This window comes from Myxocyprinus asiaticus, chromosome 9 (genome assembly GCF_019703515.2).
Source record: "Myxocyprinus asiaticus isolate MX2 ecotype Aquarium Trade chromosome 9, UBuf_Myxa_2, whole genome shotgun sequence".
Taxonomy (NCBI): Eukaryota; Metazoa; Chordata; class Actinopteri; order Cypriniformes; family Catostomidae; genus Myxocyprinus; species Myxocyprinus asiaticus.
This window is the reverse complement of record NC_059352.1, coordinates 16,361,350-16,387,940: the sequence shown is the minus strand read 5'-3', so window position 1 is coordinate 16,387,940 and position 26,591 is coordinate 16,361,350. Positions and strand designations below refer to the sequence as shown.

At 37.9% G+C, this 26,591-nt stretch overlaps 1 protein-coding gene across 2 annotated transcripts; it reads left to right on the top strand.

Annotated features, from left to right (window-relative positions):
- The first annotated feature begins 150 nt into the window (after positions 1 to 150).
- Positions 151 to 25,625, top strand: LOC127446137 (SWI/SNF complex subunit SMARCC2-like). 2 transcript variants are annotated; one of them, XM_051706821.1, is made up of 26 exons: positions 151 to 284; positions 2,101 to 2,220; positions 2,345 to 2,430; positions 5,729 to 5,810; positions 5,948 to 6,040; positions 6,576 to 6,645; positions 6,768 to 6,837; positions 6,925 to 7,000; positions 11,358 to 11,602; positions 11,725 to 11,849; positions 11,931 to 11,987; positions 12,345 to 12,382; positions 12,507 to 12,637; positions 12,966 to 13,037; positions 13,164 to 13,277; positions 14,751 to 14,904; positions 15,202 to 15,318; positions 15,417 to 15,476; positions 16,250 to 16,508; positions 17,447 to 17,608; positions 17,711 to 17,775; positions 18,043 to 18,163; positions 18,346 to 18,509; positions 18,603 to 18,737; positions 19,408 to 19,711; positions 21,086 to 25,625. In XM_051706821.1, exons 1-26 carry the CDS (start codon positions 174 to 176, stop codon positions 21,148 to 21,150), a joined length of 3,096 nt encoding a protein of 1,031 aa, XP_051562781.1. In that variant the 5' UTR covers positions 151 to 173; the 3' UTR covers positions 21,151 to 25,625. The 2 variants fall into 2 exon arrangements, with proteins under 2 accessions (XP_051562781.1, XP_051562780.1); XM_051706820.1 differs by having other exon boundaries at positions 17,711 to 17,781.
- The last annotated feature ends 966 nt before the right edge of the window (positions 25,626 to 26,591 follow it).

Sequence of the window (26,591 nt, the reverse complement as noted above, 5' to 3'; positions counted from 1 at the left end):
TTTGTCCGCCATTTTGGCTCAAGTTTCTCCAAAGCTGTAACGGAAGCGCAACCCAAGCATTTGAGCCTCAATGGAGGTCTTTTCAAAACCATCAACCAATCCTTTCGACTTTTCCAGCAAAACCAAATGAACACCAGGGGGCGATAGATGGCAAAACTTTCGCGCAGACAAAGATGGCGGTACGGAAGAAAGACGGCGGACCCAATGTAAAATATTTCGAAGCGTCTGATACCGTCTCGCAGTTCGACAATGTCCGGGTTTGGCTGGGCAAGAATTATAAAAAGGTACCATTTGTTTATTTGTTTATCATTGAGATATTTGTGAAAGTGCATGCTGATAAGGCGGGTAGACAGAAAGGAGAGGGGAGGGGAGGAAAGAGATGGAGAGAAATCCAGCTGTTTTAAATCCACAGTCTGACGCGTCTCGAACAATAGAAGATGCTGGATGCGCGTCTTGTGGAAAGTCTTAAGACGCACCCAAGACATGGCTTCATCTTCAATATGTGGTGTCGTTTTCACGTCATGATAGTCATTCGACCTTGTCTAACAGGTTTTTATGAATGGCCTCAATGAGGTTTTTTCTCTTATCCAGGGAAAGGCCAGCTTGGTAACGGGACTGCGGTACTAGCATCGCAAGCGCGCGAATCCAGATGTGCAACCAAATTCCTCTTGCGCGCAGTGTTACTAATGATGAAAAATTCACTGTCTGATGTGAAGAATTTTTCCTTTCTCTTTGGTTGCTACATTGAAACCTTTGACTTTGTTCATGATACAACGAAACAATATATCCTGCTGAAATTGAGACGTATCTTTCCCCGCAAATAAAACACTTTATTTAAACATGCCGTTGGTTACAAACATACAGTAGGCTATTGAATTATATAACGTATGATTAATTAATAAGGAAAATATTACTTATTATATTACTGTTAATAGTATAATCAAAATACTGACAGAGAATTAACCATAGCCTTTATATTAGTCCTGATTTGAATCACAGTTAATCGCATAATTTGAGTTAACCGTGATTAGTGGCAGATTTTGAAAGTGCTGAAACTTTACACTATATATACTTCTTTTCCTGTCAAAATACAATAATGTCCATCTTAGGAAAGAGAACAAAACAATATTTAACAATATAATGCTTCATTAACATCTTCCAAACAAAGCCTTCCACAGTATAAAGATAGAAATGCACTAAAATAGCACCAATTCAAGTACTATTAAACATTTCCCAAAGTCTAATTAGGAGGTTGACTAATTAAAAGAACTATTCATTTTCATTGCAATGTGCATTAAATCTCTTAAATTCTCATCCTCCACAATATTAATCGTGCAGTAGACTGTGGCTATCCACTTTCCTACGTCATGAATCATGAAGCCACGATCATAATTCGCGTCAAGGTTTCAACACCAGCGTCAATTGCAGCTTTGAACTCCACGTGACAAGCACTTGCAGACAAAAACAAGTTTTAGTGATAGTAAAGAGTTGGCATGCTTCTGTGGTAATTAAAATGTGTCTTACATAGGCTGAAAAATACTTGATTATTATCACAAGTCCCATCTGGGCTTGTTTTGTACATCAAATAGTGTTAAGAGGTCCTTTCTCTATTATTTTTTCACTGAAGCGCTTTTGTGAGTATGTTGTGAAGTGTGCATCAGTGTAGTGACTCCGGGCAGACACATTATAAAGGTTACACCCTTCCAACCAGTGTTTATGCTGTATTTATGGTAAATGTGTTAATTGCGATTAACACACGTTAAACTTTGTAAACTTACGCATTAATTCTGACAGTTCTACTTTATATATTGCCGAAGTAATCACATTATTATAGTTTTAAACATACTTGACACAAGTATTGTTTCATTAAAGTTAATGGCTTTCATATCAGCTTAATGTATTGGGTTTTAAATGTCAAAAGATGCCAATTGTGATAAAATTGTCGCTGTTAAACAGATCTATAGATGGTTACAAATACAAATCTATGGAGAAAAGTTGATAGACCATGATAGAAATGTCTGCATCGAAAATGGCTCTTTATTCTGCCCCTTTTTGTTATGGTGACAAACTAAATTTTCTCTGTCTCTTTTTGTGTTATAGTATATTCAGGCAGAGCCCCCTACCAATAAGTCTTTGTCAAGTCTTGTGGTTCAACTGCTTCAGTTTCAGGAGGAAGTGTTTGGCCGGCATGTCAGCAACCCTCCCCTCACTAAGCTACCGGTACTCACACAAGCCTTCTTGCATATTAGTATTGACTAGAATCACACATGCACCGCCATCATCACCAAACCACCAGTGCACAGAAAATGTGTAGTGCTGATGATTCTTTTTTCTCACCCCTTAGATGAAGTGTTTTTTGGATTTCAAATCTGGTGGAGCTCTTTGTCATATTCTGGCGGCAGCCTACAAGTTCAAGAGTGATCAAGGATGGTAATACCCTCCAATCTCTCCCTCTTTTTCACTCACTACACATACATTGTGGTACTTGAGGAGATTCCCCCATACTATGTAAAGCGCTTTGAGTGCCTAGAAAAGCGCTATATATAAGTGTAAGGAATTATTATTATTAATGCTTTCAGAAAGTATTCACCCCCTCCAATTTGCTCGTATTTTGCTCCTTTTACAGCACACATTTTAATACATTGAAAAAAAGTCTTATCATTTTTCATTCTGTTTCTTCAGATTTAGAATTTGTAAAATTGTTCAGCTCTAACACTACTTTTCAAGTCGGTGGGCAGTGGTTTTCACGTCATGATGCAGATTTTCTTTTGGAGCAAAGTCTGGGCTCTAGTTGGGCCATTCCAGTTAGCTAGTCCCTTAAAAATAAATGTATTGTCTTTAGGGATGTGCTACGGTGGTCGACTAATTGAGTAGTCATCCAACAACTGACTAGTCGATTAGTGGGGTCAACTACTAACATTTATATTTTTGTGGTGATGGTTTTAATGGGAGACATCATTCTCAAATCAACTGAGAGACGTAACTTCTTGGAGAGCGTTTTTGTGTGATGATAGCTTGCTGTGCTTAAAAGTGAATAATAGTCAGCTCAGCACAGTAAAACCCTCTTGAAGAAGCTTTGTCTCTTTAATGCTTTAAGTTTAGTCCATTTATGCACCGTTGCTGTTACAGCCATCAAAGCGCTGCATCAACAATACATTAAAAGACGATCACTGTCGGGCGTTAAATCCTCTGCTGTGAGTAATGTTCCCGTATTTTTTAGGTGCTTTGGAGAGATTGAAGTCTTTTGCTGATTCTGTCTGGCACTGCTTAAATAAATAGTTGCAGTTAGAAAGGATAACTGCTGTATGTCGTGAACTAGATGTGTACATGCAATATTGTCTTGCAGTTCTGCGCCTTTGTTTGAGCAGCAAGCACGTCATTCTGCGTTCAGGATGTGCATAAACTGTTTTGTGCCATTCTTTATTGGAGCCTTTCTTATCTCTTACTGTTCTTACTTTGATAGTTTGGTGCAATAAAATGTTATAGTTATTTAGCCTTTATATTTATTGAATATACATTAGTTACCATGTTAAAGTGCTGCACTTTGCGTCTGTATATCCCTCGGAAATGCATCTGATCGGGGTCAAGTGGCCATAACGGAGCCTATATTATACATTATTATCCTTAACACCGACTAGTTGACTAGTCGTTTAAACAACCGACCAACTAGTTGATTATGAAAATTGATCATTTTTTCACATCCATAATTGTCTTGCTAGAAAATGAATGTTTTTCAATTCTTCTCAAGGGTTTGCCTTTATTTGGCTCCACCCATTTTGCCCTGTTATCCTTGATGGCAACAACTTTCCAGTTCTTCTTGCCGAGAAACAGCGCTTGACGGTAGGGATGGTGTTTCTGGATGTTGGGCTGTAGTTGGTTTGCTTTAATATAGTGCCTTCCTTTCAGGCCAAATAGCCTTTGTCTCAGAATTTTCATCCAAAGTGTTTTAGGTCTTGTCACATGGCTTCTAGCAAAGTACTCAGAAGTGGCATCCCGTTAGCTAACCCTTTAGCTAATCTCAATGAGATGGCTAAAGAGTGACAGTTTCTACTATTTCCTCTAGGTCACTACTGTGACATTTTCCCTGCTTGCCCGGTTGCTCAATTTTGTTGGACAGCCCATCATAATAGTGCCATGTTTTTTTCCCATTCTTTTACAATGGCCTTCGTTGTTCTCCTGGTGAAGTTGAAATGCTTTTTTATAACCCTTTCTGGCTTTTTTTCCATCTTAACAAGTTTCATGGTTTAGACCTTGGACTACGTGACAGCGGGAGGGATCTGATCTGGAGTAGGAAAAAAAATAATCTAATATATCTTTCATTTCACTTTGGCATCATAGCAGAATTAGAAATAATCAATAGGGGGTGAATCATTTTTGAAGGCACTTGGCTCAAGATGAGGTATTGGGGTGAGCATATAATCAGAAATGTTGCATGTCATTTATTGATGTATGGAAATGAAAATTCTTGCTGGTAATTGTAGGCCTGAGATTTATATCTTATGTATTTGCCTCTGTCATGTCATGAATTTTTTATTTATTTTGTTCTTACATTGTTATGATTTAAATTGAAAAAAATTGTGTGTTCAAAAATGTCAATTAAATTGATACTAATGAAAACTTACTGAATATTCAACATTTTAAATGGTAAAATGCTCAAAATATCTAAAATGATTACAGTATGTTCTCCCCTGAACTAATATGAGTTTATAATCGTCAGCTTCTCAGGATACCATGAAATGTCATTTAAAATGTATTCAGTCACATGTGAACTTGTTCATCCATTCGTTAAACACGTTTTGCCACTTATTTGAGTGGTTTCATCGGTTGTCAGATGGTGGTGTTTCTCTGACACTTAACCTTATGACACACCGTGATGTCAGGGGACTCGTGAGTCGCCTCCTTCATGGTGTGAATTGGACCAAATGCTCCAGAAAAAAATTCTGCATGTCATGTTTATTTTGCTGTATTTACATTTTCACTTGGTGTATTAAACCTGTATAGTGGAAGTACTTTAGCATTGATAAATGAAGTGCTATTACATCAGCTGAACAATTATTATTAATCAGTCTGATAGCCCTGTAAGAAACCATGACTGTGATTTCATACAGCTGACAGGCTCCATATTGACCAGTTATTCACTTTTACACAGCCAAGTAACTGAACAGCCTTTAGCCAACAATGAGTTTCCTCTGTTGTCTTAAGGTTAATTTACGGGTTCAATCGACAGCATTTGTGGCATAATATTTATTACCTTAAAAATTTGTGATAGCGTGATAAAATCCAAAAAAACCTAAAACGACTGCAAAAATGACAATTTACACAACTTTACAGCTCAAATAACACAGGAGTTTTAACAGAAGAATTAATGTAATTGCTTTTATAAAATTATAAGCTTCACATTTCTGCCTTTAAACCCCCCAAAAATTGGTCCCATCACTTCCATTGTAAGTGCCTCATTGCAACCTCAATGTTTGCTTTTTTTAAAGAAAAGGATAAAAATAAAATAATTAAAAAAAAAATTTTTTTGGTAATCAGCATTATGCCACAGCTTAACTTTAATGGCGAGAGCAATAGAACGTCCTTTTAATCATTATTTCCATTTTCAATCCATTTCTTTTGCCATTTTTGCTCTTTTTGGACCTCTTGTGAATTTTTAAAATGTGACTGTGTTGATACTTAATGCTTATCAACTGTTCCTCTGTTGATTATACACGACTGTATTTATTAGGAGGAGATTTGACTTCCAGAACCCTTCAAGAATGGACCGCAATGTTGAGATGTTCATGACTGTAGAAAAGTCTCTGGTACAGGTGTGTACCAAAAACACTATTTCACATACCCAGTAACATCATATGAATACTTTTTGATAAGCTAGTTGGCTTTGTTAGTATGTACATATGTGAGATGAAATATTGAATAATGCCAGAAATGCTCTTTCTCTGTTTAGAATAACTGTTTTTCCCGACCTGTGATTTACCTGAGTTCAGAGATAGAGCCCAAGCTGCTCGGAAAACTGAAGGACATCATAAAACGACACCAGGTACCTAACAGGATTGGTAGAGAAAGAGAAAGACATTGTTTTTCATTGCTTCAGATTTTTATAACCATTAGTACATTTGTAAAAAGGGCATCTAATAAGTGCTGGGCAGTATATTTAGACATTTACATGTGTTCTCTGAGAAGACTTAAAAGGATGTTATTTGGACCGAATGAGGAGCCATAATTTGGTCCATTATTGCCAAGAAGATTAAAATTGTTAAATGAACTAAAATACAGTAGACATGCCTAAATAAGCAGATTTATTACATATATGTACCAATTTAACAATACATTGAAATAAGCAATATTCACATTTATTTTAATAAAATAATTAAAACGTAAAATGTGAACACTTTGAGTGATGATGCCAAAAAATGGCTGAATCTGTGTTTTGAATTGATTTCAATTCAGAGTGATTTGCGGCTCAATCTCAGAGGATGTAAAACTAGCCCACTGGCATGGTCTTTAGAAATCTTAACCGGCCAAATAAAAAGTGCATTAAAATCACTGCAATATTCACAATGTTGTGTGTCTAGGGGTCTGTGACTGAGGATAAGCTGTCCAGCACTCATGTAGCGGTGCCTATTCCTTCTAGTCTGGAGGAAGGTACGTTCTTCCACAGTTTCACTCCATTGTACAAACATGTCCGCATACATGTTTACTTTTTAATTAGATACTTTTTAATATACTGTATATCGGTTGTACTTGGTGTGTGTTGTGGTTTTCAGAAGAGTGGGTTCGTCCTGTTATGAAGAGAGATAAACAGATACTGCTGCACTGGGGCTACTGGCCTGACAGGTGCGAATGCACACACATATTATACACACACAGAAACTTCAGGTGTATATGTGGATTCAGGATTAATATACTGTGTTTATGATGCAGTTATGATACATGGATCCCAGCCAATGAAGTAGAGGCTGCTGTGGAGGATCTGCCCACTGCTGAAAAACCTAGGAAGGTTCGAATCCCCCCTCCCTTCACCTCTCTCCCATCTGTCTCTTATCCTCTCTCTCTCTCTCTCTCTCTCTCTCTCTCTCTCTCTTTCTATCTCCTTTGTTTCACACACATTTAGAGCTTTGACTATTGATTGGTAATTGAGAAATCTGTATTAATCTAAATTTTTTGGAATAAAAGCTTAACAGTATACTGTATACTTAAATTAATAATAAAAATCTAATATATGCATAAAAGGGCTGGGTTTTGGTTAAGATTTCCTGATTCAATTCTTTTTTACAAGCTCTCGATTCGATTTCGATTTGATTCAGTATCGATTCATAGGGGTATATTTTGGCTACAATGTCCATTTTGCTTACATGTAAAAGAAATGATCTCTCAGTTAATGCTGTTAATTATTTAGGGACCATCTAACCTTCTAGTAACTTCTAGGTTCAATTCGAAAATATTAATTTTACATATTTTAGCATTCGTTTTTCAAATGCAGTGTATTCCATCAATACATTTCTTGAAATTGCAAATATTATATTGCATTTATATTTTTTGTTACATATTTATTGTTTACACACATAATTTATACTATTTACAAGTATTTACATTTATATGTTGAAGATGTGCTAAATCGGTACTGTCTCTTTAAGACTACAGGCATCAGCCAGTGAGTGAGTGTATATTAAAGGGGTCATGGTATCATCTTTTTTTTTATCATTCTGATATTATCCCTGAGGTCCACTTATAATGTTAGTAAAGTTTTTTTTGCACCAAAACAGTCTGCTGTCTCTGGCCCTCTGTCTGAAACGTTTGGTTTGGTTGGCATCTCCTTTATACTTCAATATAAATGCCCACTTTTATTATTGGCTAACATTGTGCAGCCCCTTTAAATACAGTCATATATATTTGAAACTCTAATGAAAGAGAATAAACCAGGGTTAATAAAAATTGCAGGGTTTACACGCAATGTACACCCAACACATTGCATCCAAATGTATCAAACTGTTCACTCAAGCACTGCAGCACCATAAACTATAAATATCAAACAGTCATGACATATGAAACATTCATGAATGGAATTGGTTACTTACTGTTATCTTTTAATAACAGTTCCTTTGCAAAGCTTGAATCATATTGTGACTGGTTTACAAGCGATCCACTCATATGAGCCGAAAACACATATAATATATTGGGATGTATTATAGGGAATAATATATCGGCCGCCGATATATTATTGAACAAAAACCCGGGAAAATCTCAATTTTATTATCTCACCGACAATATACACTGGCAGCCAAAAGTTTGGAATAATGTACAGATTTTGCTCTTATGGAAATTCACCAAAGTGGCATTCAGCTGATCACAATGTATAGTCAGTACAGTAATAACATGAAAACGTACTACTACAATTTGAAAAAAAATGTCAGAACTTCTTAAACTACTTCAAAGAGTTCTCATCAAAAAATCCTCCACGTGCAGCAATGACAGCTTTGCAGATCCTTGGCATTCTAGCTGTCAGTTTGTCCAGATTCTCAGGTGACATTTCACCCCACGCTTCCTGTAGCACTTGCCATAGATGTGGCTGTGTTGTCGGGCACTTCTCATGCACCTACCAGTCTAGCTGATCCCACAAAATCTCAATGGGGTTAAGATCCACAACACTCTTCTCCAATTATCTGTTGTCCAATGTCTGTGTTTCTTTGCCCACTCTAACCTTTTCTTTTTGTTTTTCTGTTTCAAAAGTGGCTTTTTCTTTGCAATTCTTCCCATAACGCCTGCACCCCTGAGTCTACTCTTTACTGTTGTACATGAAACTGATGTTGAGCTGGTAGAATTCAATGAAGCTGTCAGCTGAGGACATGTGAGGCGTCTATTTCTCAAACTAGAAACTCTGCTGTACTTATCCTCTTGTTTAGTTGTACATCTAGCCTTCCACATCTCTTTCTGTCCTTGTTAGAGCCAGTTGTCCTTTGTCTTTAAAGACTGTAGTGTACACATTTTTATGAAATCTTCAGTTTTTTGGCAATTTCAAGCATTGTATAGCCTTCATTCCTCAAAACAATGATTGACTGACGAGTTTCTAGAGAAAGCTGTTTCTTTTTTGCCATTTCTGACCTAATATTGACCTTAAGATATGCACGTCTATTGCATACTGTGGCAACTCAAAAACAAACACAAACACAAAGACAATGTTAAGCTTCATTTAACGAACCAAATATCTTTCAACTGTGTTTGATATAATGGCAAGTGATTTTCTAGTACCAAATTAGTAATTTAGCATGATTATTCAAGGATAAGGTGTTGGAGTGATGGCTGCTGGAAATGGGGCCTGTCTAGATTTGATCAAAAATGACTTTTTTCAAATAGTGATGGTGCTGTTTTTTTTTACATCAGTAAAGTCCTGACTATACTTTGTGATCAGTTGAATGCCACTTTGGTGAATTAAAGTACCAATTTCCTTCCGAAACAGCAAAATCTGTACATTATTCCAAACTTTTGGCTGCCAGTGTAATTACCGCCGATATTTTCGCCGATAATGTGTTAGGGTTTATTTGCTTGCGGCTGAGAATCTCTGACTGCCTGTGGCGTCTTCAGGCAGGGACTCGGGCAGCCTCAAAGACCACGTCTCTCTGTGAGTGAAAGACAAGCTCATGTTGCTCTGTGAGGAATATTTCAACATCTCTGCACCTTGTTAAGTTGTTTTAGGGCTGGTTTTAGTCATCTGCTGTTAGTAACGACATGCCATTTTCCATATTCTGTTTGTTTTATTAGGTAATAAACAAAAACGCGGCAAAACATGCATGTACAGTATGTTACTTGGGGGCAATCGTTTTTGCGTATTACTTAATGAAACATAAACAGAATGTGGGAAATAGCACATTGTTACTTACAGCAAAGCATTGTGTTTAAAACAAGTCCAAACACAACCTAAGACAGTACGATTATATTGAAATAATCTTTATAGAGTGACTCGAGATAGCTAAAAACACTAGTTTGTGAGTGAAACGAATGTGCTTGATGTAATTTACGAGTTGAGACTTTTGTAACGTTATGACTCATGACTATTCAATCTGTATAATGTTACCTATTTCCATTATGATTGTTGTATTCACAGTTCATAAGTTAAATAGTGGAACTGTTACAGATGAGCACTGTAACAAGCATCTTTGAATGAGACACTTCCATAACACACACAAACCACCACTGCACTCGCAGTCTGGCTGCTAGCATAAATATTACACCATGTATCAAGAGATTAGGGTTTGTATTGTGTGTTTTGTTGTTTAGTGTTCATTACATGCAGTTTATAGCCTCATTTTGGATTCATGCATTAAATCATCTCTCTGTTAGTGAGTCATCAGGATTACCTTACCCTCATATAAATGGGCACCATACAATTTATGCAAATTGTAATTTGTTTGTCATTCCTTATCAGCATTTATCTGTAATATAGGCACATTTCTGGTTCATGTTACATCTGCCAAACTTTAAATAGCTGCAAGTCCAAATTCCAAGCTTTTAAATGACACATATTTCTCAAATGAGAAGCTTAATGAATTAGCTAGCAGTTCCATGTTAAAAAATTTTTAAACTTTTTAAAATATATATTGGTTATCGGTGTCAGCCACGTTGGGCTGTGAATTATCGGTACTGGCCCAGAAATTCCATATCGGTGCATCCCTAATAATACATGCTGAAATGAGCTGAACACACATAAAATCCATGCTGAAATATGCTGAACACACATAATACAGTCCACGGTGAAACATGACGCACACACATATTATCCTGCACTGATGCGATCAGGAACTTTTTAAACTTCAGTCACTATTTCTTGATGTTGGGATGCTATAACAAAGGCCAAAGCAGAGATGCATGTTTATGTTGAAATAAGTTTTAAAATAGTCCAGATGGGCACAAGAAGGTGTCCTGTGTAAGTCCCCTTTGGTGTGCAGGAATATTAGGCCCATCTATCTTGTTCTCTCCTCTTCACCTTTCTGGCTGAGCGCCAGTGTGCGGGCCAAGGGTGTGATGATGTAAGAGTAGGCGTTGATGTCTTGCTGTGGAGGCAGTCACGTGCTGATGTATTCAACTGTATGATGTTACAAAGTAGGTAAAATCCAAACAAGCTGTTTTTGCAGCTTGGTTTAAATAAATGCTCTTTTTGTATTGAGGAGGAAGTTTTGAATACTGAAACTTACAGTATGTTTTTATAGTACAATGTCATGACAACTGTATGTATTCTGTGTCTCTCATGTCAACTTACAATATCACTGCTCTAAATGTTTTGTTACTATTTTACGTTGATTTGTTAAGGGTTTTCTACGAAATTTAGTATATCAACTGATTGTAAATTTGTATGTTTGTAGGTTCATGCCAAGTGGATTCTGGATCTGGACCAGTTTAATGAGTGGATGAATGAAGAAGATTATGAGGTGGGGGAAGGGGGACCAAGGAGGAAGAGAATTTCAGCAAAGACTCTCACAGATGAAGTAAGCGCTCCAGATGAAAGGAGGGATAAAAAATCCAGCAGTGCCAAAAAGAGGAAACGCTCCCCATCTCCATCACCTACCCCTCCACCACAGGAGAGCAAGAAGAAAAACACTAAGAAAGGGTATTAAACTCTAATTTACAGTACATACAAATTAAAGTTACATCATTAAAAATCCAGCTAGTTATAATACAGGGTTATTATACAGGGTGTCTCTATACTGACCTAGAAACTGTACGTTTAAGGCCCACTACTCCTTACACTAAGTCCAAGCGAGGACAGAGAGAGGAAGAACAGGAAGATCTAACAAAAGAACTAGATGAACCGTCACCTGTACCTGCAGTGGAGGAAGCGACACTACCTAAAACAGGTAGATTCACTCACATCTAGCATTCTTTTTATCTAACAATGATAAAAATCATGTGTAATCGTGACATTTTTATGTGTGTAGTGACTAAGAAGGACTCAGATTCCACTCCAGTGAAAGGAGGCACTATGACTGATCTGGGTATGTCTTTAGGATAGTGTCTGTCTCTAACACACCCGTCATGCGGACTAACTTTGAAGGTGAAGTGTGTAATTTCTGCTCCATTTACTACTATTCAGATTTACAAAAATAAAGACTGTTCCCAAACAGGTGTCCCAAACACTCCTCCAATCACCTGTCTGCTATATTTAAGACAGACTAGAGATAGTCCTGGCCCAAAATCATGCCATTGGTTGAGCTAGATATCGACATTACACTCTTCACCTTTTCGCTTTACACTTTGTGTTTCCTCTGTAACATAAACCTAAGTATGTAAAGACTTAACCCAATCTGATTTTCTTTTCTTTTTCTTTCTCTCCCTCTGTCTGTCACATTTAGATGAACAAGAGGATGAGTCAATGGAGACTGTTGGAAAGGTATGGCATTAGTTAAATTCAGTTTTACATTTTATTTTTGCTAATAACTGTTTTGTTTTGTTTTATCTCTGTGCCCTGTGCAGATGGCTGTATCTTACCATTCTTTCTGTGTTTGTGGATTTAGGAGGAAGAAGAGGGTTCCCCCAGTGTAAAGGGAGAGCCAGTGAAGGGTTCAGATCTCCATGAGGATAATGTCACTGAACAGACTCATCATATCATTATCCCTAGCTATGCTGCTTGGTTTGACTACAACAGGTAGTGTAGCTATACACAATTGTCCCTTTGCACTATAACAATAGTCTATCCGTTGACTGTGATTTTGCCAAGTTGGGCATGTTTCTGTATCATCCAGAGTTGGTCGTGGAATAAAATTCCTATTAACAATTAAAAGCTAAACCCTAAGGCAAATATTAACCTTATTCATTACCTACCCCTAAAATAAGGAAAATTACATGTTGATAAGAATATTGTTCTTGCCCAAATGAACCTAACCTAATTATACAATCTGAATGGTTGATAGTAATGTTGTTTCAAGACCAACAAGATTGTTGATCCTACTTCCTACATTGCTGACTCTCTTTAGTGTCCATGCCATAGAGCGCAGAGCTCTGCCTGAGTTTTTCAATGGGAAGAACAAATCAAAGACTCCTGAAATGTAAGTATATTCAAGCACTTGAAATTTTTTGACCCTCATAAATCTCATGTTATACTGTATCTTTACAAGAGTTCCATCCTTTATCCAACCCGATTCATCTCTTCACTCCTCTGTTGTCTGTTGCAGTTACCTTGCTTACCGTAACTTCATGATCGACACTTACCGACTGAACCCACAGGAGTATTTGACCTCCACAGCTTGCCGTAGGAACCTAGCTGGAGATGTTTGTGCCATAATGAGGTTTGGAAGGAGAATTACAGCTCTGAAACATCTCTTTGAATAAAGTGTTGTCTATAGGCAGCCATTTGAATATTGTATTTGTCATATTCTTCTGTTATTTTATGACTAGATTTGGGATCGATGCCGTTTTCACGTATCGATAATCGGAAGATTTTCCAGATGATTATCGATATATCAGGATATTTTTCAGATATAAATAGGGCTGCTCGTTGCTCACCTTCTCTGGTGGCTTTTAAAAATTCTGCAGTGCAGCGGAGCTTAACTCGCATAGTTTCCCATTAAATTCAACCCAAATTATTGTCAAAGGACATAGATTATTAACTCTAGTCATTACTGGATGATATATTGTGTAAAAGTATCTTTCATAGGGCTTACACAATGTATTTTCTGTTACAAGTACATCTTTTTGTGATTTGACAGCTTAAATGAAAGACCTATTCAATGCTACATACAGGAAAAATTGCATTAAAAAAAACTTTGCCATTTCTAATCGTTCAGTTTGCGCAGTTACACCAGTTTCATACACTAACCTGCAAACTCATCAACGTCTCTTTGTAAAATCTTGAAAAAGTACAAAAACCTTCATAACTTTAGACTGCCATCAGCTTGCAATGCGTGTGTGTGATCTGTCCCTTGTCCATTCTGCGACCGGCTTCAGTAAATTTTATTTCGCCCCCTTGTTGTCTCCCAAAGCTATTACATCAGACTAAATTGAATGGAATGCAACTGGCAGTGAATTGAAAGAACACCAATTAGGCTTCCAATTTAAATGTCGGCAGATGTTAATACGTTTATCGATGCCTCAAAAATGTATAAATAAAATAACGTGTCAATTAATAATATACAGTATATAACGATATTTAATGACATCCCTACTTATGTGTATACACCCACTAAGCACATTATTAGGAACACTATGGTCCTAATAAAGTGGAACCCGACGTGGTCTTCTGCTATTGTAGCCCATCCACCTCAAGGTTCAATATGTTGTGCATTCTGAGATGCTATTCTGCTCACTACGATTTTACAGAGTGGTTGTCTGAGTTACCATAGCCTTTCTGTCAGCTCGAACCAGTCTGGCCATTCTCCATTGACCTCTCTCATCAACAAGGCTTTTCCATCTGCAGAACTGCCGCTCACTGGATGTTTTTTGTTTTTGGCACCATTCTGAGTAAATGCCAAAGACTGTTGTGCTTGAAAATCCCAGGAGATCAGCAATTACAGAAATACTGTACCAACAATTATGCCAAGGTCAAATTACTGAGATCACATTTTTTCTCCATTCTGATGGTTGATGTGAACATTACCTGAAGCTCCTGATCTGTATCTGCATGATTTGCTGCAGATATTGGTTGGCTGATTAGATAATCACATGAATAAATAGGTGTACAGGTGTTCCTAATAAAGTGCTCAGTGAGTGTATACTCTGACTGTAAAAGTGTGTGTGTGTGTGTGTGTGTGTGTGTGTAACAGGGTCCATGCATTTCTGGAGCAGTGGGGCTTGATTAACTATCAGGTGGATTCAGAGAGCCGGCCCACACCCATGGGACCTCCACCCACCTCACACTTTCATGTGCTGGCAGACACTCCTTCAAGTCTGGTACCACTACAGCCTAAAGCATCCCAGGTACGTACAGACTGAAAATCAGATTTGCCCTAAAACCTAGGTGAGCTGTCTAGGTTGGCAGCTTTTTGAAACACAGCCATATTATCTTAGAAAGGCACAAAGAGACCTGATTTCAGACCTTAATTTTGACAAAATATGTAGTTATTGTTTTGCCTTTGAAGGCCAGCACAGACAAACACTGTCTATTTTGCTGCTACGACAGTTAACAGCACTTTAAGTATACACGTCCCCTTCAACTATAGACGTTATTCACATTATTGGCTATCTAAGCTGTGTTCTTCTTTTCGACCCCTTTAGACTTCATCCTCTCAGCATATGCTCTCATTCCCTGACAAAGTGAAGGACAAACCAGCCGACCTGCAAAATTTTGGGCTGAGGACAGATGTGTACAGCAAGAAGAGCGGCCCAGCTAAAGTAAGAGCCACCCAATCTGTGACTTACAGTAGATGTGTAAGAATGTGTAATGAGAATTCTATGAGAGAGATTGAGAAACTTCTTCTCTCATTCCACAGAAAAATGCAGCCAGTGCCACTCGGGAATGGACTGATCAGGAGACACTACTGTTGTTGGAGGTAACACATGATCATACAGTAGGGTCCAAAATTCTGAGACTTATTTACCAATCAAATTGTGACATTGACCGTGTTGACTAATTTTTACTAAAGGTAAGATATCAAGATGCTCTTTGGAACATTCTCAGATCATACTGGATGCCACGGTTTATCAGGTTCTGCATAAACTTGTAAAGTTAATGCCAACTTGAGTGCATGCTGTCTTTAAAAGCAAAATGGAAACATATCAGTTACTATTTTGAAGCTATTCTGAAATTCAATTCAGTGCTGACAAGATGATTTGTAATGAAAAATGGGTAACACTTTACAATAAGGTTCCATTCATTAACATTAGTTAATGCATTAGTTACCATGAATGAACAATGAACAATATATATTTTTTTATATCTTTGTTAATGTTAGTTCATGTTAGTTTAAAGTGCGTTAACTATGTTAACATATACAACTTTTGATTTTAAAAATATATTACTATATGTCAAAATTAACATCAACCAATATTAATAAATGCTGTTAAATTATTGTTGATTGTTGGTTCATGTTAACTAATGTTATTAACTAATGTTAACAAATAGAACCTTATTGTAAAGTGTTACTGAAAAAATTTTAATAGACTAGAAAAAATGCAAAATAAAAGGATTTTCACTAGTGGTCTCAGACTTTTGGGCCCCACTGTTTATACCATTTTCTTTCTCCATCTCACTCTCTCGTTCTGTTTCTCTCACACATGCACAGAAACACACAAACAACAGTTCCTCTTTGTTCCTTATTTTCAGGGTCTAGAGATGTATAAGGATGACTGGAATAAAGTATCGGAGCATGTGGGCAGCCGCACACAGGATGAGTGCATCCTCCATTTCCTGCGTTTACCAATCGAAGACCCCTACCTGGAGGATACCTCCTCCTCCCTGGGCCCTCTGGCCTATCAGCCCATCCCGTTCAGTCAAGCAGGAAACCCTGTCATGAGCACTGTGGCATTCCTGGCCTCTGTGGTCGACCCTCGAGTGGCCTCTGCTGCAGCTAAATCTGCCCTTGGTGAGAAGTTAAATCCAAACAGTTTATCCAAAAATGGAGTTTGGAAAAGCATGTTTATTTAATCCATCCAATCACAACGCTCGAGTAAGCATATAAACTGCTGCTTACCTCAGTGCTGCAACAATTCTGTCTATTTATTTATTACTAAACTCAATTTAAGTAAAGTCCAGGGGGGTATTTAGATTTCATGTTGAGCCTTAACCTTGTGGCGGGGTGAGCAATACACAAACATGGTGGGTGTAGTGTCAGGCCTCGGAGAGGCATTTATTTAAAATAATAGCAAAAGAAAAGGGGAAATAAACGTCCAAAATAAAGGGGAATCTGGTGCCCTCGTGGTGAATGGGGCTATGTAAAGGCAGGGAGTGGAGAGAGAGTAAGATCCAAATATAATGGGCGGGATCCGGTGGCCACTAAACGCTCCCCTCCTGGATCCGGAGCGCCTGGTTCAGCAGCTTCCTAGAGCGGCTCAACTTCCCTGGGGCCGTGGTGCGTGAGGGGAAGGGCCGCCCGGCATCCTGGCCCGTCGGCTGCAACGCATGCTCCAATCTAGGGTCTGGCAACGCATCTAACTCGCGCTGGATCCACCCACTCTGCCAATATGTGCACACAAGGAGAAAGAAGCCGGCTCTTTGAGGAGAGGTGTGCTCTACGTTTTTATTGTGGCGGTGATGAGGTTATATTCACATCAGTTGTGCCTCATCATCCACTTCCCAAACTAGGCTTATTAAATTGCACCTCTCCTCTCTCCGACCCAATCCCATTGTGAGCCTGGCTGAAGGACGGCCCTCAGAGGCGGGGCGACGATAATGAGAGGGAGGGTCAGGTCATTTCGCCACAACCTCTATTCAAGGATTACATTAACATACAAACTACTGAAATCAAAATTCTGTCATCATGTGAAGGGGGTGTGAACATTATATTTCACCTCTCTTTCTTAGAGGAGTTCTCCCGGATGAAGGAGGAGGTGCCGGCTGCGCTAGTGGAGGCTCATGTGCGTCGGGTGGAGGAGGCGGCCAGAGCCAGCGGAAGGCAGGACCCTCTCTACGGCCTGGAGGGGAGCGGCATCGCAGGCACCAGCCTTGAGGATTCTGACAAACCCGGTAACACACACACACACACATACATTTTCACTTTTACTGACACTTCTAGAACTGTAGTGAGAGAGAACCTAACTGTGTATTTTGTGTATGTTTGTTTTTCAGCTGAGGAGGGCAGTGAAGAGAGTAAGAGCAGTGAGGCTCAATCCAGCCAGGATAAGAGAGATAAGGTAAAGGTGTGTAAACAGAACAATACAGTATTCATGTCTTGAGAAATTTTATTTTCCTTGATTTTTTAAAGTAAAAGTTGCTAGAAAGCATACTGTATTTCAGACCTCCAAAAAAGCTGTTTATCGAAACAAGCTGTAAAAATGATTCCATCCGAACATTCTGATGTCAACAAGATACATACGTTTACTCAAGACCTCCCACATTTACATATATTTTGACTGGTTAGCTTAATATTGACAGATGTGTTATTCCTGTTTCTGTTTTAGGAGAGCAAAGATGGACCAAGCGAGGAGGAAGAGAAACAAGGAGAGAATGTCAGGAAAGAGGAAGAGAGAGCAAGAGAAGGGGAGACAGAGAGAGAGACAGAGAAGGCAGACTCAGAAATGGGTGCGTTTCACAGCGCTGATGCAGACTTACTCCTTGTTTTGACTTTGAGTGGTTACATACAGAAGTCAAATCCTTAAAGTATTTTTGAATAAGGAAAAAAATAGGTAGAAATGTGCATATACATAAACAGAAGATGGTAGATGAGGTTACATGCTTACCTAATCTGTTTTGGATTCCTGTAGGTGACAGCGAGAAGGAGAAAGAGCGGAAGGAGGGACCAGAAGAGGGTCAGAGGGATGGAGAGAGCGAGGGAGAGAAGAAAGCAAAGGTGGAGAGAGATGTAGGAGAGGGAAACCTGGCCACTGCTGCTGCCTCTGCTCTCGCTGCTGCTGCTGTGAAAGCGAAGGTGAGTGAATGAGTAAAATCACAGTGGGCAAACCAATAACTTTCTTTCCAATTAACCCTGGAACTCTGTCCTATTTGATTCCCTTCCTTTCAGCACTTGGCTGCAGTAGAGGAGAGGAAGATCAAGTCTCTGGTGGCTCTGCTGGTGGAGACCCAGATGAAGAAACTGGAGATCAAACTCAGACATTTTGAAGAGTTGGAGACCATCATGGACAGAGAGAGAGAGGCGGTAAGGCAGTTTTGGTTATTTAGTTAAAAGCTTACTATAGGTTCAGTGGTCCCTCTGGATCTTGAAATTATACCACAAGTTTTGTAAATATGTTGCCTAAAGGAATCGTTCATCTTCATGTCTTTCAAAACCTGTTTGATTTTATTTCTTCAGTGCAGCAGAAAAGGAAATATTTAGCAGAATGCCCATTCTGGTGTTTTCCAAACAAGGAATGCAGACTGTGACCAAGGGGCTTTAAAGCTTCAAAAAAGCACCATAAAAGTAATCCATATGAATTGTGTGCTATGTTTCATCTTCTTTGAGCTACTCTAACTCTTTTATTCATATTCAATTTTATAAGTTTTCAAAAGCAAATTTTTATCAAGATTTAAATTTCTGTCTTCATACAAGCTGTCGTCTGGCTTTAGAAGACTTGAAATATAGCACCCAAGTCGTATGGACTACTTTTATGTTACTTTTATTGCTCTTTTTGGAGCTTGACAGACTCAGTCCCCTGTGACTTTAATTGTAAGAAAAAGGAGCTTATCCCCTTTTGTGTTTCATAAAAGAAAAGCAATCATACAGGTTTGGAACAACATGAGGGTGAGTAAATGATAGCACAATTTTCATTTTTGATTAACTATCCCTTTAACTAGAAATTAATATGTATTTATGTATAATGCGTTTAAAGCTGGAGTATCAGAGGCAGCAGCTTCTTGCTGATCGTCAGTCGTTCCACATGGAGCAGTTGAAGTATGCGGAGATGAGAGCCCGGCAGCAACACTTCCAGCATATCCATCACCAGCACAATAGTAACCAGCCTAGCAACCAACCAGCTAGTGTTCAATGTGTACCCCACCAGCCTGTCCCCAATGCCTCTGCCCCGCCCGCAACATCAAGCCCTGCCCCCGCAAACACATCTAATGCCCAAAATGAAGCTCCTCCTGCCTCTCACTGTTCTCCCCCCACCAATGCACAGGCTGGAGCAGGGCACGGTAATGACATACACACATACACATTATGGATGTATACCATTTTATTTGGAGTCTCCATTACTCTGACAATTCAATTTCAATTTGATTATGTTTCAATTATTTTGGTATGATTAATTTTATGTTTGAAAATAAGTACAAAGTTTTATTGTAGAAAACAATGAGCACATAACACTTTGGGTGTTATTACATTATTACCGTAATTATAATTTATTATTAAATTCCATTCCATTTGATGCATTGAGTTTTCAGTAACACTTTACAATAAGGTTCCATTTGTTAACATAAGTTAACAACATTAGTTAACGTGAATTAAAAATTTATTAATCTTGGTTAATGTTAATTTCAACATATAGCAATACAAAGTTGTACTATGAACTAACAATAAGCAATTTAATTTTTATTAACTAACATTCACCCTAAAATGAAAATTCTTTCAGTATTTACTCATGCCACCCCAGATGTATATGACTTTCTTTTATCTGCTGAACACAAACAAAGATTTTTAGAAGAATATCTCAGCTCTGTAGGTGCATTCAATGCAAGTGAATGGTGGCCAGAAATGTGAAGGTACAAATGCACATAAAGGCAGCATAAAATTAATCCATATGTCTCCAGTTAATCCATGTCCTATGAAATTATGTGATAGGTGTGGGTAAAAACAGATCAATATTTAAGTCCTTTTTTTTACTATAAATCTCCACTTTCACTACACATTTATCTTCTTTTGGTTTTGGCAATTTGCATTCTTCATGCATATCGCCACCTACTGGGGAGGGAGGAGAATTTATGGGATAAAAGGAATTAAATTTGTATCTGTTTCTCAACCACACCTATCATATTGCTTCAGAAGACATGCATTTAACCACTGGAGTCATATAGATTACTTGCTGCCTTTATGTCCTTTTTGGAGCTATAAAGATTTGGCCACCATTCACTTGCATTGAATGGACCAACAGTGCTTAGATGTTCTTCTAAAAATCTTTGTTTGTGTTCAGCAGAAGATAGAAAGTCATACACATCTGGGATGGCATGAGGGTGAGTAAATGATGAAAGAATTATAATTTTTGGGTGAACTATCCCTTTAACAAATATAAATAAATGCTGTAAAAATTAAAGTGTTCATTTTTAGTTCATGATATCTAATGCATTAACTAATGTTAATGAATGGAACCTTATTGTAAAGTGTTACCAAATTTTCATTGTCATATCAATGCATCCTCCTAATGCATCAATGCTGTTCATACAGTTTCCAAAAGAGTTTCTATTATATTGCATTTGCTTCCTTTAATAGTAAATCAAATTCTTGTGTGGTGTAAACACACACAGTGTCTTATATATTTTTGTTCTGCCCCAACCCCCCCCCCCCCCCTTCAGATTCCAGCACATCACTACCTGGGGATTCTCTCTATCCAAATGCCCCTGTGCCACCAACACAGTAAAGAGAATGTGTGATGTGTTAAGTGGAAGAGTTTTAATGATTCCAGAGAAGAAAATGGAAAGAGCTCAGAATGAAAGATTGAAACAGTGCGAAAGAAAAAAAAGAGATGGGAGATAAAGGGAACGATATCTTCTTTTAGTCACTTTCATCATTTATGGGAGAAATGATATAAATGAATTTTGCCAGCATCTTGAACATGAAACAATTCAAAATTGATGAAGCTAAACCCAGATAACCTTGAAACAGACTGTCAAAGAATCATAAAATAAACAAACAAAAAGAAGACCTTCGGTCATCGGGAAGTTCTTAAATCAAAGCCCCTGTTAATACCCAACAAAAGCACTCCAGACCCTCAACAGCCTGCATTTAAGTACCACAAACAAGTTTAGTCCTGAAAAGGATTGGAGGTTTTTCAGTAGTATCATCGTCTCTCACCAAACCTTCAGCCAAACTACAAGATCCATAAATCTGTGTACCAGGATCCAGCAAGGTACCTGTGATCTGCAGTCCAAAAGCACCTCATTGCACTTCAGGTACTTAAGTTTCAAATGGAAATGGGGTAAAAAAAGAAAACAGAGAAATTGCGCTTAGAATGTTTCCCTAATTTTAATTTTGGAGCGGTGAAGCATTTAAGTCAAACTTAGCCCTTACTTAATGTTTTCTTCTATCAGTGTTCTTTTTATCACTCAATCTTTGTATTTGTTTCATAGAAGCACTCAATTTGGAGTAAGTCCGAAGAGAAACTTGACTTTGTAATTGTTACTTTGTGTGTGTGTGTGTGTGTGTGTGTGTGTGTGTATGTGTGTGTGTGTGTGTGTGAATGTTGATTTTGCTTTCAGGACAATGTGAAAGCTTTAGTGGTTTGGCCTGTTTTTTTTATGTACAATTAGATATTAGCATGAGGAAAAAAGAGGAAAACAGTATTAAATCTGTTTACTCTGTATTAAGTGTCACTGACAACATGTACTGTAAACCTGAAAAATCATGTCATCAATAATTGATGTTTGCATGATATTTTTTGAGTATGTGTGCTGGTAGGATACACATGTCTTCATCATACAGTGTTGCACTTCATTTTTAACAGGTGAAAGTAGTATTGTTCTCTATTCCATTGCCGTGCTTATGAGAATACTTAAGGGTGGACATGTATGGTTAATCACCAATGAAAAAATGATGGGAAACGCAGCTTTAAAGGACAACAAAACTCAATATGTGTCAGATCAGCTTTAATCAGTTCCTGCCATTATAGTGAGATCATATCACATATCCCTGCTGGTCTTAGTTGGTCTCCCAGCCTGGTCAGGCTGGTCTGTTGACTGGTTTTAGAGAGGGTTTTATGCACCACTGGTCAGGCTGGAAGATAACCCAACTTCTCAGCGGAGCACCAGTTTTACCAAACTGGGAGACCAGCAAAGAATCTTAGGCTGATTTAAGCTGTTTTCAGCTTATGTTTATGCTAGAACTGATGTTACTTTTCAGATTGTTAAAGAATGTTGTGTGTGTATGTATGGGAGTTTTAGTATCAGGCCAAACCCACGGAAAGTATTTGCTAAATGAAGGGAAACCATTTTTTGTTACTTGCAATTTAAGGCAACTACCTTATCAGTACAGACAAGGGATTTTGACATTACGTTTGCAGCTGTGGTCTGTGTATCTCATACCTTCATATTGTAGCCGTACTATTTTTGTATTTTTATATGTTTCTTTACACTATTACGACTGACGTAATACTGTTATCATATTATACATGTTCGTAATGTTTCCTTCTCTTTCTGATTGTTGATGTTCTCGTATTATTGATATGTTGATGTGAAAGTGTCAGTCGCTTTATATGATAAGGCTGGACTTCTTGTGTGTGTGGGTTGTGCATGATGATGTGCCACATTTTTTTTTTTTTTTTTTTATATATATGTTTTGTATTTTTTAATCTGCATTAAAGGGATAGTTCACAAAAAAAAAATTAAATTATGATAATTTACTCTATGTTGTTCCAAAACTGTATGACTTTCTTCTGTGGAAGACAATGCGAGATATTAGTCAGAATGTTAGGGACTGACAACCTCATTCACCATTCACTTTCATTGTATGGGTAAAAAGGTTGTCAGTCCCTAACATTCTCTTTTTGTATTTTTGTCACAGATCAAATAAAGTAAAACGGGGTTGGAACGACATGAGGGTGAGTAAATGATGACATTTTATGTTTGTGTGAACTGTCCTTTTATGTCACCGTGTGTTTCCAGACTACAAATACTAGTAGTGATGAACGTAAAATCAGAAAGCCGAAATCCAGTTCAACAAAAACACACTCTCGCTGTGATAGAACCTGCAGTTTACATACATGTGAATTCACAAGTATGCAGTAGTCAAACATGCAGTATTACTGATTTACATAAACCTCACAGACTCACACGCCTCATAACCAGTGTTGAAAATGTCATTTGAACAATTTGCTAAACTTTTGGATCTTTGTCTTTTACATTGTAGTGGTATACCGATAAGTAGTTTGTTATTTTTTTAATGGTGACTTGAGAAGCTGGTAACTGTTGCATTGAGATATGTGTGAATGCTTGTGGACATTCAGTTTGTCCTTATTGGTGATGTACTATAGCAGGAGCTGTTTAGCACCTGTTAACTTATGTTTGACTAAGAATGGATCAGTTTTGGTTTCAAAAACATTCAAAAGATTCTGCACAATAAATGAAATCATCAGTGAAATAAGTGTTCTCATATAGTATAATATAAACCAATTTTATGTTGCTGATTAATAGTCATAGTTGAAATAATCACCCAAAAAATAAAATTCATCATATACTCACCATAATGTTACAGCTGTGTAAACAACAATTTTTTTGTGGTGTATGGTGAACACGTTATGTTTGAACTTGCAAAAGTGTGAATGAGATTTGAGAGCTAATACAGTGGAAGGCACTACTATCAGTGAATAACAACTTTGATCAGTTTCTCACATGAAGCAATAGTATGTTTTCAGAAAACTTGAAATTTAGCACATAAGACAATGGGACTTTGTTTGACAGCTAGTCACCATTTACTTCCATTGTAATGGCAATAAAGTGTCGTATGTCTAAGGAAAATAGCAGCCTGGACATTGTGTTCCAAAAAGAAAGTTCTGTGTCTTGAGTGACTTGAGGGTAAGGCCTGTTCACACCAAATCTGTGATGATTTTCGAGACTAACTACCAACGTAAATTCTATTCACACTTGAGTCTGTAAAAAATGAAACAAAACATTATTTCACCCCCTGTACAGTAGGCGGCGATGTTGCTGTTATACAAACCAGTCTCCTGCCCGCACTGTATTTTAGAGCTACTTGGTCCACACCCTTCAGCTGTCAATGCTAGAGATTCATATATTTAACACTGTTAAAGCATTTATTTACCTAAGAAGATGATTCATTCACACTGCACAAAGTGTGGTAGTACATGATTTAGCCACTAGTTGGCAGTATATACTTTAGAGAAAAACAGATAGGCCTGCCTTGAGGAGAAGGTCTGTCTGCGTCCTGCCAGACCAAGTAGGTATTGCTGCAGCCCAGAGATCTCCGAACAGGGGCGTAAAACTCCAAAAGAGGACAGGGTTACTCCAGAAGGGGATTGGGTCCACTCCAAAAGGGGGCAGAAATTCCACCCACAGTTAGGGTAGTCTCACATAGCCAGACTAAACGGCAAGTAGTGCACGGCCTGTGGGCAGTCTTTGGGCATGCCGTCTTAGGCTGAGACTAGGTTTAGGGTAAGGGTTAGGATGGGCTCTGTATGTCTATGCTGGCGGTTTGGAGCTCACTCCCCTACATCCTTCACTGCAAGTAGGGTTGCCACCCATCCTGTAAAATACATGATCGTCCCGTATTTAAAGATAAAATGATGTGTCCCGTATTGAATCAACACGGGATGCGATTTGTCCCGTATTTAAGCCAGTCAGATGGCGTCACGTTGAAATCGTTCCAGACCGCAAAATTAACATTGATATAAGTTGGAAAATTTGCCTATGGTGGGTAAGGGACCGTCCGAAAAGTCCACACATTGTGCTAAAACGTGCTAATGCTGTGGAGGGTGTGGTAAGGGATCGTCTGAAAAGTCCACAAATGGTGGTAAAACTTTGGAGTTTTTTCTATATAAATGTTCAATAAGATCAAACAATGTATGAATATAGTCATAAAGACAAGTACAGGTGAAGGAAAAAAAATTATAAAAAAAAATCTAAAATATGTATAAACCATCCAAAATGTATACATAAGATAAAGAAAACAAATAATCCAAAAAATTTAAATAAATATATTTTTAACATATAAATGTTTTTTTTTTTTTTTTATTAGTCATGGGTCAGGAAAGTTCTCATTTTAGCATATAAGAAAGGATATAACATTTTAATTAATAACGCATATTAACTCAACGCATTTATTGCTAAAACTGTGGAGGATGTGGTTAGGGGCCGTGACCCCCCCCCCCCCCCCATTTTAAAACTTCAAAAGTGGCAACCCTAACAGCAAGACTACTACAAAACACGCCCACTACAAGTCCCGCCCCCTTAAAAATAACTGGCGAATTGCTGAAGTCTTGCAACAGTTGAATGTCACATTCATACACTGTGTTTGTTGTGTTTAGTTGGTGTCCCGCAGCAATCCTTAACCTACACCATTCCCTGCCACTTAACTTAACCATTACCTAACCACAAAGATTAAAACATGAAAAGCTTGTAAAATTATTTAAAATACAGTATTTTAAAGTACAATCATACAGCGGTGGCGACAGTGAGGAGAAACGTGATGAAGATGAAGAGGAGAAGCTGTACCACTGTGTAGCTAGCAGGCTAATCGCCTAGTATGCTAAGCTAATAGGCTAACCGTTTAGCTTGTAAACTAACTGGAGAAAACAAAATAGAGAAATGTTTAATTTCACCATTTATATCTTCGGTTTAATAATATGATACTCTATGTGACAATTTAAAAGTTAGTCTTTGTCATATTTACAGGGGCGTTACTCTGAGTGGGCGTGTCCTATAGTAGGTGTTCCTTGTTGTCTTGCGACCGCAGATAGACTTGGCTTAGAGAGCATTTTCATGCACGATGTTATGCCCATTATACCTACTATATATAGGCATGTGATCTTGTCAACGCCAAATGGCTTTCATTTTTTGGTGGAAAAGTCATAAACGTTTTAAGCAAAAACGAATCGAGGTATATTGATTTCGCATTAACACCTTTACAGGTGCGCAAGTGTTGTGCACATGCCTGTTTACGTTTTGATGCCAAAAACTGAATATTCCAATGATTTTTTGCATTGTCGGGTTTTTTAAAGAAACTGATTTTTGGTAGTTATTAGTGTTTTGTTGTGCATGTAAACACATTTAGTGTGAGGAGTTGAGACCAAATAAATGCAATGGTGTTTTAATTACTTTAATATCATCATTGTACATTCTATAATGTTTC

Excerpts from the sequence above, each read along its gene's own strand:
- LOC127446137 (XM_051706820.1), top strand. The coding sequence starts at position 174 with ATGGCGGTACGGAAGAAAGACGGCGGACCCAATGTAAAATATTTCGAA. Across the intron at positions 17,609-17,710 it reads TGAGGATTCTGACAAACCCG|CTGAGGAGGGCAGTGAAGAG; the intron begins GTAACACACACA and ends TTTGTTTTTCAG. Across the intron at positions 18,164-18,345 it reads GAAGGCAGACTCAGAAATGG|GTGACAGCGAGAAGGAGAAA; the intron begins GTGCGTTTCACA and ends GGATTCCTGTAG.